General features: G+C 40.1%; 1 protein-coding gene across 1 annotated transcript; it reads left to right on the top strand.

The window, feature by feature from the left end:
* The first annotated feature begins 455 nt into the window (after nt 1–455).
* On the top strand, nt 456–11,940 carry LOC114049562 (heterogeneous nuclear ribonucleoprotein U). The gene is made up of 14 exons (XM_027870806.1): nt 456–1,270; nt 2,371–2,482; nt 2,564–2,637; nt 4,751–4,890; nt 5,346–5,445; nt 5,966–6,078; nt 6,436–6,699; nt 7,409–7,528; nt 7,838–7,966; nt 8,221–8,389; nt 8,678–8,932; nt 9,407–9,591; nt 10,293–10,364; nt 10,833–11,940. Exons 1-14 carry the CDS (start codon nt 541–543, stop codon nt 10,884–10,886), a joined length of 2,517 nt encoding a protein of 838 aa, XP_027726607.1. The 5' UTR covers nt 456–540; the 3' UTR covers nt 10,887–11,940.
* Nucleotides 11,941–14,087: the final 2,147 nt, after the last annotated feature.

Here is a 14,087-nt window from a genome sequence, read left to right as displayed (position 1 = left end):
GTAGAGGGTGGGTTGGGTGGAACTACAAGGGCTGCATTCCGTGCAGAGTCTCTTTCACTGCAAGCCTTTTTTGCACTGCCTCCATTTGCCTAGTCCCGCTTGGAAGGGCACCCTGGCCTTTGGCGCTCCGCTCCCGTAAGGTAGTGTGGGGGATAACTACGGTAATGAGGCACAAGGAGGCCTGAGCCAGCCCCCTCCACAGAAGCAGCAGCAGCGCGCCGCGCGGGCTTTTCCACTGCGCAGCAACTACCGTAGGGGAGGAGGAGGGGCGGGTATATTACGTGCGCGACGCCGCCCCGACGAGAGGACGTTGCGTGCTCGCTCGCGCCAGGCGAGTCTCCGCGTCTCCCTCGCGAACTCGGTGAAAGGAATTGGCGCCGTTCGACTCCAGGCGGGTCCGCTTTGCAGCACGAACCCCCCTCCAGCCGCAGCCGCAGCCGCCGCCCGGGGCCGAGGAGCAGCCGCAGCAGCCGCCGCCAGTGGCCGTGTGAGCGGAGCCGAGTCGCAGTCAGCGCCGAGCGGTGAATTGGGGCCCTCACGATGAGTTCCTCGCCAGTGAACGTGAAGAAGCTGAAGGTGTCGGAGCTAAAGGAGGAGCTCAAGAAGCGGCGCCTCTCTGACAAGGGCCTCAAGGCCGAGCTCATGGAACGGCTCCAGGCCGCGCTAGACGACGAAGAGGCCTCCGGAGGCCGCCCCACCTTGGAGCCCGGGAACGGCAGCCTGGACCTGGGCGGGGATTCCGCCGGGCGCTCGCACACGCAGCCCTCGGGAGCAGGCCTCGAGCAGGAGGCCGCGACCACGGCCGACGAGGAAGAGGAGGAGGAGGAGGAAGAAGAAGAGGAAGGGATCGCGGCCCTGGATGGCGACCAGATGGAGCTAGGGGAAGAAAACGGGGCCGCGGGGGCGGCTGATTCGGGCCCGATGGAGGAGGAGGAGGCGGGCGGCTCCTCGGAGGACGAAAACGGCGACGACCAGGGCTTCCAGGAAGGGGAAGACGAGCTCGGGGACGAGGAGGAGGAAGCGGGCGCGGGAGACGAGAACGGACACGGGGAGCAGCAGGCTCAACCGCCGACTACGCCGCAGCAACAGCAGCCTCAGCAGCAGCGCGGGGCGGCCAAGGAGGCTGCGGGCAAGAGCGGCGGCCCCACCTCACTGTTCGCCGTGACGGTGGCACCTCCCTCGGCAGCGAGGCAGGGCCAGCAGCAGGCGGGAGGCAAGAAGAAGGCAGAAGGCGGCGGAGGCGGCGGCCGCCCCGGGGCTCCGGCGGCGGGTGAGTGGCGTTTAGTGAATTGTGTGTGTTGGGGGGGGAGGGGGTGAGAACCGCGGGCCTGGGGTGGGGACCGTGCCCCGGGTCCTCCACCCATCCCCCATGAGGGGGATGGGGGATGGGGAAGCGGCTAGGGAAGGGCGAGGGCCATTATAGTGGACGAGCGAGGAAAGGGCGGAGGCGCCGGTGCTTTTCCCGGTGGCCGGTGTCCTGGTTGGGGGAGGGCAAGCGGGGGGGGGGGGGGGGGGGGGGGAATCCCAGATTAGCCGTGAGGTCTTGGGCTCTGTGTGAGTGAGTGTGAGTGTGTGAGTGTGTGAGAGAGAGAGACGGCGCCACCATTATCTGGCTCGAGAGCCAGGGGGAGCTGCAGCTGCCGCTGGAGGGGGAGGAGCGGCCGCTGGCGGCGGGAGAAGGTTCCCCCCCCCCGGGGCCGGGGTTGCGGGGGGGGGGGGGGGGGGGCACATGTCTCCGCAGGGGGGGGGGGGGGAGGGAGGGGGGAAGGGAGGACGATGGCGGGGGGGTGGAGATCGAGGTCCCGGGGCGGGCGCACGGTGGCGGCTCGAGCTCTCACGTTGCCACCGTATTGTGCAAGGAGCGCAGGGGCTCTGGCGTGACGTCACTTCCTGTTGGCGGTCCCGGCGGGGAGGGGGTAGGGGTGGGGTGGGTTGGGGGAGAGTTAGAACGACGATCCGTACAATGCGGCCGCGGGGAGCGCGGGCCCTGCCGGAGTGGGGGGAGGGGAGGGAGAGAAAAAGCTCGGAGCCCCTCCTCCTCCTCTCTTCTCTGTGCTCTCATTGGGATACACGTGGGCTCTGCTTATTCCGCGCTATTCTATGTGGCGCTCGCTGGAATCATCGAGTAGCCTGGGAGATTTGTGCTGTCTCTACGCTGCGTCACGAACTACAATCCTTTTCCAACCCTACTGCTTTCTTCGGTTAATAAATGGTTGGCAAATTAGGGAATTATTGAAACCCGGGAAAAATGGCAGGTTAACATAGCAAGCTTTTTAAGCTTTCCAGATTACAAATGAAATAGGCTTCTTTTTTGGGTTTTGGGTTTTTTGTTTTTTTTTTTAATTTAAAAAGATGTCCTAACCTTTGTAGGAGATGGCAAAACAGAACAGAAAGGTGGAGACAAAAAGAGAGGTGTTAAAAGACCTCGTGAAGATCATGGCCGGGGCTATTTTGAGTACATTGAAGAAAACAAGTACAGCAGGTAGGGAAGTTTATCAGATCTTCACTGAACAAATGAATCAATAACGAGAAAGCTATATCAGGAGATATTCTCTTTTTTCAGAGCTAAATCTCCTCAGCCACCGGTTGAAGAGGAAGATGAACACTTTGATGACACAGTGGTTTGTCTTGATACTTGTAAGTGGATATCCTCCAATCTTCTTAATTTTGCATAGGACCAAAAATTTGCTATGTTTTAGGAAATTTGCATTTATGAAAGATAGCTTGTATACAAGTGTAGAAATCTGATTAACTTGTATGCCAGTTTTTTGCAAAAGGTTACCACAATCCACATGGAAATCATTGGGTAAGGCATAAACATAATGGTACTTAAAATATGTTCTGGTCTGGCAACACCATAGCAACTTGGTGTTTTTTTTTTTCCTTGAAGTAAGGAATATTTAGGTGATTAACTTTTGAGTGGAAAAGGTAATTTAAAAATGATTCTTATTTTGTCCTTTCAGTTTTATAAGAAAATGTAATAAGTGTTAGTGGTGGGAAATTAATAATTGACCTATTGGGACTAGTATTTATTGTAAACTCTTAAAATTTCATTAAATGGATTTAGGACTTCCATTGTTCGAATTTTTTGGTAATGGGAATTACCAGATTTATCTTACTAATGATTTTCCCTTTAGTTCACAAGTATATTCCCTTTTTCTAACAATTAAACTGTAACATTACTTTCTCAATAACTGCTGTTTTGTTCTCAATTGCAGTTCAGTAGCTGCTGCTTTAACATAAGTTGGTGTCTTCCAAAGACCTGGGGCAGCAGCAGTGGCTATCTCTGGGCCATTAGCTTTCTTCAGCAGCGAATGGTATCAAGGGCAGCACTGTAATGCTGCTACTTTTACCCAGATGGGTTGTAATTCATTATGTGGAAGCATTGCAAACCTATAAGTGGGCCTTGGCTGTCTGTTCAGTTAATTTTAGTGGTTGTGTGTCTTTTAAAAATGTACCTGATTCATTACTTGGTCAAAATTTGCTAATGTAGGTAGGTGGTCTATTTGGAACAAAGAGTAGAAATAGGAATTGATGTTCAGGCAGGTGTAAGGTGTGTTTTGTAAATTTTTTTTAAAACTTGGGATCATTTTATCTCCCCAAAAGGCACATTTAGTGGAAACAGTGAAAGGGAATTTCAGATTAGGGTGGGTAGAACAATATTACTAATGAGCCTTCCATTTTAAAGCTGATAAGTATTAAGATTTTTGGTTTGTTTAAATATTGGGCCAAGAGTAACGGTACACAGAGGAAGTGGTGATCCTTAGAAAACAGCAGTGTAAATTAGTGGGTTTTTTTAAACAGAGGAAAGAATTACCAAGACCTTTTTAATTTCTCATCATGCCTTCATTTTATACGGAGAAAAAGTTGAGGTCCATCAGGTCAATTGGCAGGACAATATTCCATCTCTGGTATAAAAGAGTAGAGAAATACAAGGATAAACAATCTAAAGAGACTTCTAACCCTTTATTTTATTTAATAACTTGAGTTTCTTTACCCTGAAAGGAATTTAACTATTCTAACACTAGTCATAAAGTGCTAATAAGCAGTAAGTAGCCCTCAATCAAGGAAAAAAAAATTGCATGGTACAAAGGTCCTGAATAATGGAAAGGTAGCTATATCCTTATGACCTTGAGGGGGAGGTGCTTAGTGACTTTCTGTAAATATTATCTTGACAATATTGTGATTTCATTCACAAATTTTTGAAGAAAACTGAAGACCTTGGGCCCTGAGGTAGTCTTTAATATTTACAAAGGGCTGAGACCCACAACTCACACCCTATTTTAAACCAGTTGGTCATGGCCTCCCTATCTTCAATTGTGTTGTGGCACTGGTAAATGCTACCTGATTCTGGCATGCTTCACTTTGTGATTTCCTGCTATCCTCTGCTGCTTGGCTCTAAATCAAGGTAAAGAGCAGAGCAGGTATGTATGAACATCACATTGTCTTCATTACCTGTCTTAAGTGGCTTTTTTTTTTAAAGTGTACATATATAAAACCATGGAGATTTATCTTTTATTTTTTGTCTGATTTGCCGCCTTCCAATTCACAATTTGGCACAAGAGTTTTTTGGCGGGAGTGGGGCTTATTTAATCTCTGAGCAGTTCAGATACAGTAATGATTCATCCCAAATGTAAAGTCTTTATGCAGCATCAAGAAAGTTGTAATACTTTGGGGGATTTATTTATGTGGTCCTTTAGACTTAAAAATTTGTGAAAAAGAAAATAATAGGTATTTGTTATGCTTACAGATAATTGTGATCTACATTTTAAAATCTCAAGAGACCGTCTCAGTGCTTCTTCACTTACTATGGAGAGTTTTGCTTTTCTTTGGGCTGGAGGAAGAGCTTCTTATGGAGTTTCAAAAGGCAAAGTTTGCTTTGAGATGAAGGTAAAGCCAAATTTTCTAATAAGAGTCCTGTTTGCTGCAATTTTGGGCAATTATTTTTAACTCAAGTAGAAACCTAAGTATTATTTTTCTATGAGCCACAAAGGAAATTATTGTAAAATCGTTATGTATAACACTCAAATATGAGGAAAAAAATTGTTACGGTGGGAGTAGCCTAGAATTGGACCAAACTTAGTTATATTTTGACAAAATAAATGGGGAAAATAAAGTATTTGAGTTGAAAGCTTTGTTAAATGAAAGAAAAATGAGAGCCACATTGCATGAGTAAGTCAACAATTGCCTACAACCTGAAAAGGTTAGGAAAGAATCTCCATCACAGCAGCAGCCAGCGGTGACTTAGTCATACTAAATATCACATCAGCAGAAGTATCAAACTAGATCCAGAAATTTCTGATTCCTAGTCTATATCCAGATTTGCTGATTTGTCTCCCCTTCAGGTTACAGAGAAGATTCCAGTGAGGCATTTATATACAAAAGATATTGACATACATGAAGTCCGGATTGGCTGGTCACTTACAACCAGTGGAATGTTACTTGGTAAGACCATCTGTATGTGCATTGTATGAGATATACATAGGTCTTACCACAAGTTAGCTTAGGTTTATGGCTAAAATTTGAATTCATATGATCAAGGTAGATTTCTACAATAACCCATTCCTATTTACTTAGTTTTCTGTTTGCTTTTAGGAATATAGACATTGAGAATAATCTTACCAAGTGCCCAGAATTGATAAGAAGCAGGGTTCTGTAGTATACAAACCCTGCTTTTTAAATTTTTTTTTCTCTTACCTGCAGAAGGAGAAGTGACACCTAAATCAATTAAAATCAAAGTTCATACTGGAATTTTTTGCTTTTTTTGGTGAGGCGATAAGGGTTAAGTAACTTGCCCAGGGTCACATAGCTTGTAAGTGTTGTGTGTCTGTAGATGCAGATTTGAACTCAGGTCTTCCTGACTCCAAGGCCAGAGCTTTATCGACTGTGCCACCTAGTTGCCCCTCATACTGGATTTTTAATGCCTTCTAACAACTGCAAACTAACTAACATTTTCTACTTTTAGGCGAAGAAGAATTTTCTTATGGGTATTCTCTGAAAGGAATAAAAACATGCAACTGTGAGACTGAAGAATATGGGGACAAGTTTGATGAAAATGATGTGATTTCATGTTTTGCTGTAAGTTGTGACTATAAACACAATTTTAAATGTATTCTTAAATACACCATTAGAATTAGATTAGCTAAATGCACAGAAGAGAGTTCTTTCTGGGGAATAATAATTCTAGAGGAATTGGCTTTTAACAGTTTGCAATAACTTAGTAATTTTACAAACAGTAACTTAGACATTTTTCAGAAATGGAAAGTCATTAAAACAACATGGGTGTATAAACTATATTGATTATTATTTTCATTAAGTTAATGTGGATCTTGAATTTGTTTAATTTGAGTCCCGATATTTAAATTTTACTTTTGAAACTTCACTGGATTTTGGGGAAATGTCAGATTTGTTACTGAAATATTAATTCTTTAACAGAATTTTGAAGGTGAAGAAGTGGAGCTTTCCTATGCAAAGAATGGACAAGATCTTGGCGTGGCTTTCAAAATTAACAAGGAGGTTCTTGCTGGACGACCTCTTTTCCCTCATGTTCTCTGCCATAACTGTGCAGTTGAATTTAATTTTGGTCAGAAAGAAGAGCCATATTTCCCAATACCTGAAGAATATACTTTCATCCAGAATGTCTCCTTAGATGATCGTGTTAGAGGGCCAAAAGGACCAGATGAGAAGAAAGATTGTGAAGTAAGTAACATTCCTTTATTTGTTTACATTCACTTTGAGAGTGACTGAATGTTTGGCAATTCTGTACTGCTCACTAATGTTTTGGAAATGACAGATTAGTCTGAACTTTTAAAATTTACCCCTAAGTGCAGCTGTTGCTACTTTCTTCAGTGCTCTATACATCTTCATTTAAATGGTAAAATATTTTAGTGTTATTTGTGCATTAAGGGCAGAGCAGTATTTCTGGTGCAGTGTGTTTATGAGATGTGTTTATTTGTATGTTGAAAAGCCTAAAGTTTTCAAAGCACTTGATCTTCCATAGGTCCACACGTTGACATTGTAGAGTTGTGATAAGTATTAAACTCTGGCATTTTATAGATGAGGGAACTGAGACTCAATGAATTGTCTGAGGTCAAATAATTAATGTCAGAGTTCTTTACTTAGGGTATAAAGGTATAGCAGTTTTTCCATAGCAGCCTATTGAAAAAATGTTAAGAATTAAATGGGATTTTTTTTTTTAAAGTGCACCTCCCTTCATAAAGTAGTCCCATGAATCAAAATAGTGAAAATCCTTTATGTAGTACTGGTATTAGAATAATGCATACAAGTTTTTATATTTGGGGTGGCGAATAGATAGTATTATTTCTTAAAAACAACTTAATTGTAAAAGGTTAGCCTACCTTTTTTGGGTAAGGGATAGCAAAATAACATTTTAATTTCTTGATTGTAGGTTGTGATGATGATTGGCTTGCCAGGAGCTGGAAAAACCACCTGGGTTACTAAGCATGCAGCAGAAAATCCTGGTAAATACAACATTCTTGGAACAAACACTATTATGGATAAAATGATGGTAAGTAATATATCTATAATCTATCTGGGAAGTCTGACCTGTCCATTTGAAATCTTTTTTACTTTTTCTGATAGGGTTTACCTATACTATGAAGACATAAGTAATAGAAAATTTGTTGCTTACAGTAGGCTTTATTATCTTAATTGCACTATTTGGAGTTCTAAGTTACACAGTTGAGACTTGAGTCCTTTAAAGGGCAGGTACCTTCAGAGATAGAGTTGATGCCTATATTAATTTAAAAACTAAACTCAAGTTTTAAAGTTACCTTGAGTTCTTGTAACAAATTCATGAGAAAATGTCTCCTCTTAGGTGGCAGGCTTTAAGAGACAGATGGCTGATACTGGAAAATTGAACACACTGTTGCAGAGAGCCCCACAGTGTCTTGGAAAATTCATTGAGATAGCTGCTCGTAAGAAGCGGAACTTTATTCTGGATCAGGTATGCTGTGACTTTATGTGTGGGTATTTTCACGTAGGTTATTTAGAAGTCCGAAATTGAATGATCTAGCAGTTGGGAATACTTTTTTTTAGTGATGTTTTGGTGGAAGAGTTATTTCAGTCTTCTGTGGCACTTGCACATAGCTATGCACAATTGCCTAATAAACACTGATAATGTTCACAACAAATGGATGAATATTCTCTTTGCAGCTGACCATAGCTGTCAAATTTATTATTACGTAACTTTTGTTCTAGACAAATGTGTCTGCAGCTGCCCAGAGGAGAAAAATGTGCCTGTTTGCAGGCTTTCAGCGCAAAGCTGTAGTAGTTTGCCCAAAAGATGAAGACTACAAGCAAAGAACACAGAAGAAGGCAGAGGTGGAGGGGAAGGATCTTCCAGAACATGCAGTTCTCAAAATGAAAGGCATGAAACTTTGTTCTGATATTTTTTAAAGGCCATTGTTAGACATTTAGGTCTTTACAAGAAGTTCATTTGCAATGTTCAAAGCCAGAACAAATTTTTTAGTGTTTACTTTCTGTTATTAATATTGTCTGGACTCTTGGTATCATCACTTTGTCCATTTAGCTCTGTGATGTTTTTTTAAACCTAGGAAAGCCAAAAACGATAGGAATTGAGAGATTATAGCAATTTCTAGTCAAAGCCTAAAATACTTTTGGATGTTTAATACTGTTTATTTTCTTGACTTTATAGGAAACTTTACACTGCCAGAGGTAGCTGAGTGTTTTGATGAGATAACCTATGTAGAGCTGCAGAAAGAAGAAGCCCAAAAGCTTTTGGAGCAGTATAAGGAAGAAAGTAAAAAATCTCTTCCTCCAGAAAAGAAGCAGAATACTGGCTCAAAGAAGAGCAATAAGAATAAGAGTGGCAAAAACCAGTTTAATAGAGGAGGTGGTCATAGAGGTCGTGGAGGATTTAACATGCGTGGTGGAAACTTTAGAGGAGGTGGTAAGTTGAAATTTTTAGTTAAGTTTTTCACAGCATTTCTAAATTAGGTTACATGAAATGATTGAGTAATGTGAGATGAAATATAAATCTTTTCTTTTTGATCTGAACCTAAACACCAAACAAGCTTTTCTATCTGCAAAGTAGAGCAAAAAAGGGTAACACATTAATCTTTGAATCTATTTGATGCTGCTTAAGTCTATAATAAAGTCATTGTACATTAAAATTTTGTCTCAGCTTACTAGTATTTGGAGTTAGATCCTGGTATTAATCCCCCCATCATTTGTTTGATTTGACATTAAGCTTTAAAAAATTTGAATAAATAATGTGAAAGCATATATTGTAATTTAAATCTTAGTCTGTAGGGTAATTTGAAAACATGATTGATGTTTAGGTTCTGTTTAAGTTGTGGTGTTAAATTTTTAGTTTGCTCTATGTGTGAATGTACAGAGATGTTAAAATTTCCTTTCCTTTTAGCTCCTGGAAATCGTGGTGGTTATAATAGGAGGGGAAATATGCCACAGCGTGGTGGTGGTGGTGGAGGAAGTGGAGGAATTGGTTATCCATATCCTCGTGGTCCTGTCTTTCCAAGCAGAGGTGGTTATTCAAACAGAGGCAACTACAACAGAGGTGGAATGCCTAACAGGGGGAACTACAACCAGGTAATCTTTCTTAATATCTATAGGCACTACACTGACTTAGTGGTCATACTGTTGTTATATGGGTTGAATTTTATAGGATAGTAGGAGCTTTCAAATTCTGGACCAATGGGAGTTGAAAGTACTATATTTGAGATTTGTTTCTGTTGGTATAGGTGTCCTGAACTTAAATAATTAAATTTTGCTTGTTTTTTAAGAAACCCAGCAAACTCAACATTCACATAAACAGGAATTTCATGTGCTTGAATTGATTCAGAATATGAAGATGCTGCCCTTTTTAAAGGAACTTAATTTATTATTTAGCATTCTTGAGATAATTTCTTAAGAGCTGTAGTTCTCAAATGAAGTCATCAAACATAGAAGATAGTTCATTGAAAAAAGTTTAGTTGGTAATGGCAACCCAATTTTAGGGCTTTAAAAAGTGTCAGATTGCCCAATTGGTGATAGTCATTTGAGGTGCCAGTAGGAGGAGCCCATAGTTTCTAGAGTTTAGCTAATAAGGAGTACTGGTTAGGTGACCAGTCTCTCTAACCTCTCCCTCCTCCCCTGTCTTCAAGTTAAGATATTGCTAGAATGTTAGTGTTTTGTTTTTTTTTTTAATATCTAGTGACCTCCTTCCATTCATTTTAGAGCATGGAACAAGTTGTACAAGGACAAATTACTGTATTTGTTAGCAGTACTTAGATTAATTTTTTTTCCTCTAGAACTTCAGAGGCCGAGGAAACAATCGTGGCTACAAAAATCAATCTCAGGGCTACAACCAGTGGCAGCAGGGTGTAAGTAATTTTATGCACTTTCCACTTCAAATTTATTTGTATCTTGAGTTGGAACAAGAATCAGTCCTGAAAATTCTTCCACTGGTTACCAAAATGTTAAAATGCAATGGTGAAGAGTCCCAAACTGGCACTAGCCAGTGTTTTGTGGAAGTTCTTCCTGCCCAAAATTCATCTCCAGGTACAACAAATGATAGCCTAATTTGATAGTTAACAAATAGCATATATAATAGGTGGTATTTAGTTTTAGTTAACCAGGTCCTGGTGTGCCCTTTTATAAAGTGTTGATCATTTGGGGATATTAATGCTATAATTAAATAATGGTGTTTTAATGAAATCAGAGGTAAGACAGGTCTAATCTGTTCTAGCAGACACATTGTTCTGCGTTAGATTCAATGTCATATCCTAAAAGCAACTTGAGTGGCTTATTGATGTGTTTTTTCTTTAAAAAAAACAAATTTTCTCTTGCAGCAATTCTGGGGTCAGAAGCCATGGAGTCAGCATTATCACCAAGGATATTATTGAATACCCAAATAAAAACGAACTGATACATATTTCTCCAAAACCTTCACAAGAAGTCGACTGTTTTCTTTAGTAGGCTAACTTTTTAAACATTCCACAAGAGGAAGTGCCTGCGGGTTCCTTTTTTAGAAGCTTTGTGGGTTGATTTTTTTCTTTTCTTTTTTGTACATTTTTAATTGCAGTTTTAAAGTGAATCGTAAGAGAACCTCAGCATTGTGCACGATAAGAGAATGTGTCAGTATTTCAGGGTTCTACATTTTATCTGTAAAATGTGACTTTTTTTTTTACCACAACAAAAGTAAAATGTTGCTTTGTACCTGGTGTCTTTTATTAAGATTTACTCCCCCTATTTCTCACCGAGAATAACAGTCGGGAGTCATTTGTCACAATACAATAGAAATGTTAGCAACCAGATTCATGTAAGGGCTTTAGTGGTCCTCATGAATTTCACGACTTTGTACTGCTCACATTACACTCCATCCTCTCTGTAGTTTGGTGGGTAGAGGAGGGGGTAAACTAAGCAGTAGTTCTTGGCAATAACTGGGATGGGTTTTTATAGCAATGGAATTGGCATAGCTGGGGAATTGAAGGTAAAGCTTGGAGCCAAATAGGGAAGATGGAGTGTATGTAGAAGGGCTCTTTAAAATGTAAAACTTGGTTGCATTATCTGTGGAGGCTCAAACTTGTGAAGGTACAACACCATAATTTTTTTCCATTTGTTCTGCATTTTGATTCTGAAAAGAAAGCTGGCTTTGCCCATTTCTTATTAAACAAAACTTGTTGTAAATCCAGTTGTCTAATGGGATCTATATGAAGTTAGCTATGTCTGTATACCCCTTCTCCCACAAAATACTGTATACCTAGTGTGCTTGTAGTAGTTAACTCCACCATCTTTGTAAGCTAATGAAATTGTGAGTCACCCATTTATATCTAATTTTTAATCATGTCAGTTCTTGAATGGGTATCTCCTTAGCCTGCTGATTTCTTTTTCTTTCTAAAGAAAGTGGGTGGAGAAATTAATTTAGACGTTTGTTTGCAATAAAATGAATTCATTTTACTCTTGTTTGGGATTCTCGCCATCAAGGTCCAAAATCCCTTTAAATCTCCCCAAAGGGGGAGAATTTATAAGTGTGTGCTTTCTGGACAGCTTCATTTCTCTGCACTTGGAACATTTAGGTTTTAAAAACTTAAATGTGTACTGGCAACTGATTCATTTAGAGATACTGATGTAAAGTTGTATTTTTCCCCCCCGCCCCCAAGACTTTAAAATGTTAGGAGGGGAAAGGGTACTGGCTGGGAGAAGTTAATACTGTTTTATCATTACATATTAAAAGATGTTAAAATTGCTGTCCACAAATGTATTTATAGTACATGTAACCCGATGTATGGGAACAATTGCTTTTAGAAGCTATTGATCATGAGCCAGTCATCATTGATTCACTACTACACAACACTGCTAACTTAATACTATAGCTACGTGATAATTAGATCCCCTAATTGTAATTTTATTGGGTTTGCACAGAACACAAATTTTAAAGGACTCTCACTATGACGTGAGGAAATAGGAGTCAAACTGTAGAACTAAAATTTGACTTCAAGTTTTTCTTTCCCAGTTTAGGTTGTTAATCAGCATTACTTTTAATGGATTTTCTAATTATATTAGTTTTTTTGTATTGTTTTATATAAAATTTTAAGCTTTTTCATTATCTAAGGCTAGGAATCCCTTTTAGATTTATGCACAGTGGTGGTTAGGGTTTATTCAAAATTAGTTGAAAAAAAATAATTATCAACTTTCGTAGCTAAGAAGAGAAGACAACCCTAGCAAATATTTAAAAGATGGCAGTGATAAGAGATGTAAGCTACTGAAATAGTGGATTATTGTTATAGATAAGAGTTGGTTCACTGTTTGCTTATTTTCTAAATGGGGGGGGCTAAATTGTCAGTATTTTTCCCATTTTTTTGAGTTAAGGAGTAAAATGTCCAAGTTATTTAGGCTTGTTATGGAGCATGTGGTGTCTTAATCAAGATTTAATTCTGTTAAAAATCAGATTTTTTACAAATTCAATTGCTTATCACAGTTATAAGACATCACCCAGAACATCTCCCATTTCTTTTCAGAAACAGGGTCATTCAAGTCTAATTTGCATGCATTCCAATTTACCAAGTGATTAAGTAGGTAGTGGACAAATTATTCTCATAAACATTAAGGGATCTGACTCAGAGAGGGAATTGTCCAAATAACAGGACTTGGACAAGGTCTTCCGATTTGAAAGTATGATAACTAATTGGTGCTTGGTAATAATGCTATTTACAAATTGGCTAATAGGCAACTGACAACCAGAAAAACCCAGAAATTTGGTTGGGACTTTTTCAGTAAGAAAACTACTTAGGAGTTAAGAATTTATATAATCTTAGATATTTCACCAAAGTAAGATTAGGAACCCTGTGAGTTTGAATGTTTGAGGTTAAAGTATGAATTTCCCTCTGCCCTGCCTCCTCACCCTCCCCTGCCAAGTAGAGGACAAATTGCATCAACATAATTCAGAGGAGTTTATGATGGGGTACTTCAACCTAATGCAATTTTTTTCCCTCTACACTTTTTAAGCAAGATAAATATAATAGCAAACCAAGCTAGTTACTAATTACTTTTAAAGAGGCTAAGGTTGGAGGCAATTTGGAGATTGAATGATTTAGGGTTAAATTGGCAATTAAAGAACCAATATTAAAGTAAGGATTGTATGCAGGGTTTAAAAAGGATAGTAACTGACATGAAAAGTAAATTAGCCCTAAGCCATACTACCTAAGTCTGTTTCTATGGGATAGATGATGACATTGCATTGGTTTACTCAATATTGATGAGACCTTGGACTCAGGAAGCTATCATCCATGATTTATAATTTAAAGAGTAGGAAGAAGTTGAAGATGTTAAAGGATGTTAACACTTTTAACCTAAAGGATGACATAGCACCTGTGGCTGGGGGGCGGGGCAAAAGGAATTTAAAATTAACATGAGGTTAGTAGATAAGAAATAAAGGTTGGAGAGAAAGGCTTGAATGATCAAGGAAGATGTGGAGGTCTATAAAAAGTACATAGGATTATTTTCATGGAATGGTATAATTGGTCATGCCTAAAGTTTAGAATATAAGAGGTTAGTTCTTTGTAGCAAGTACATCTATTTGTGGGAAGTGATTTTTTTTTCTTTTT

The sequence above is a fragment of the Vombatus ursinus genome, unplaced genomic scaffold, assembly GCF_900497805.2.
Source record: "Vombatus ursinus unplaced genomic scaffold, bare-nosed wombat genome assembly UNPS02014798.1, whole genome shotgun sequence".
Classification (NCBI taxonomy): Eukaryota; Metazoa; Chordata; class Mammalia; order Diprotodontia; family Vombatidae; genus Vombatus; species Vombatus ursinus.
Note: the sequence above shows the minus strand (reverse complement) of the source record. Positions and strands in the feature narration are given on the sequence as shown.

Coding starts and splice junctions, on each gene's coding strand:
- LOC114049562 (XM_027870806.1), top strand. CDS start 541: ATGAGTTCCTCGCCAGTGAACGTGAAGAAGCTGAAGGTGTCGGAGCTA. Junction 8,390..8,677: donor TGCAGTTCTCAAAATGAAAG/GCATGAAACTTT, acceptor TTGACTTTATAG/GAAACTTTACACTGCCAGAG. Junction 10,365..10,832: donor ACAACCAGTGGCAGCAGGGT/GTAAGTAATTTT, acceptor TTTCTCTTGCAG/CAATTCTGGGGTCAGAAGCC.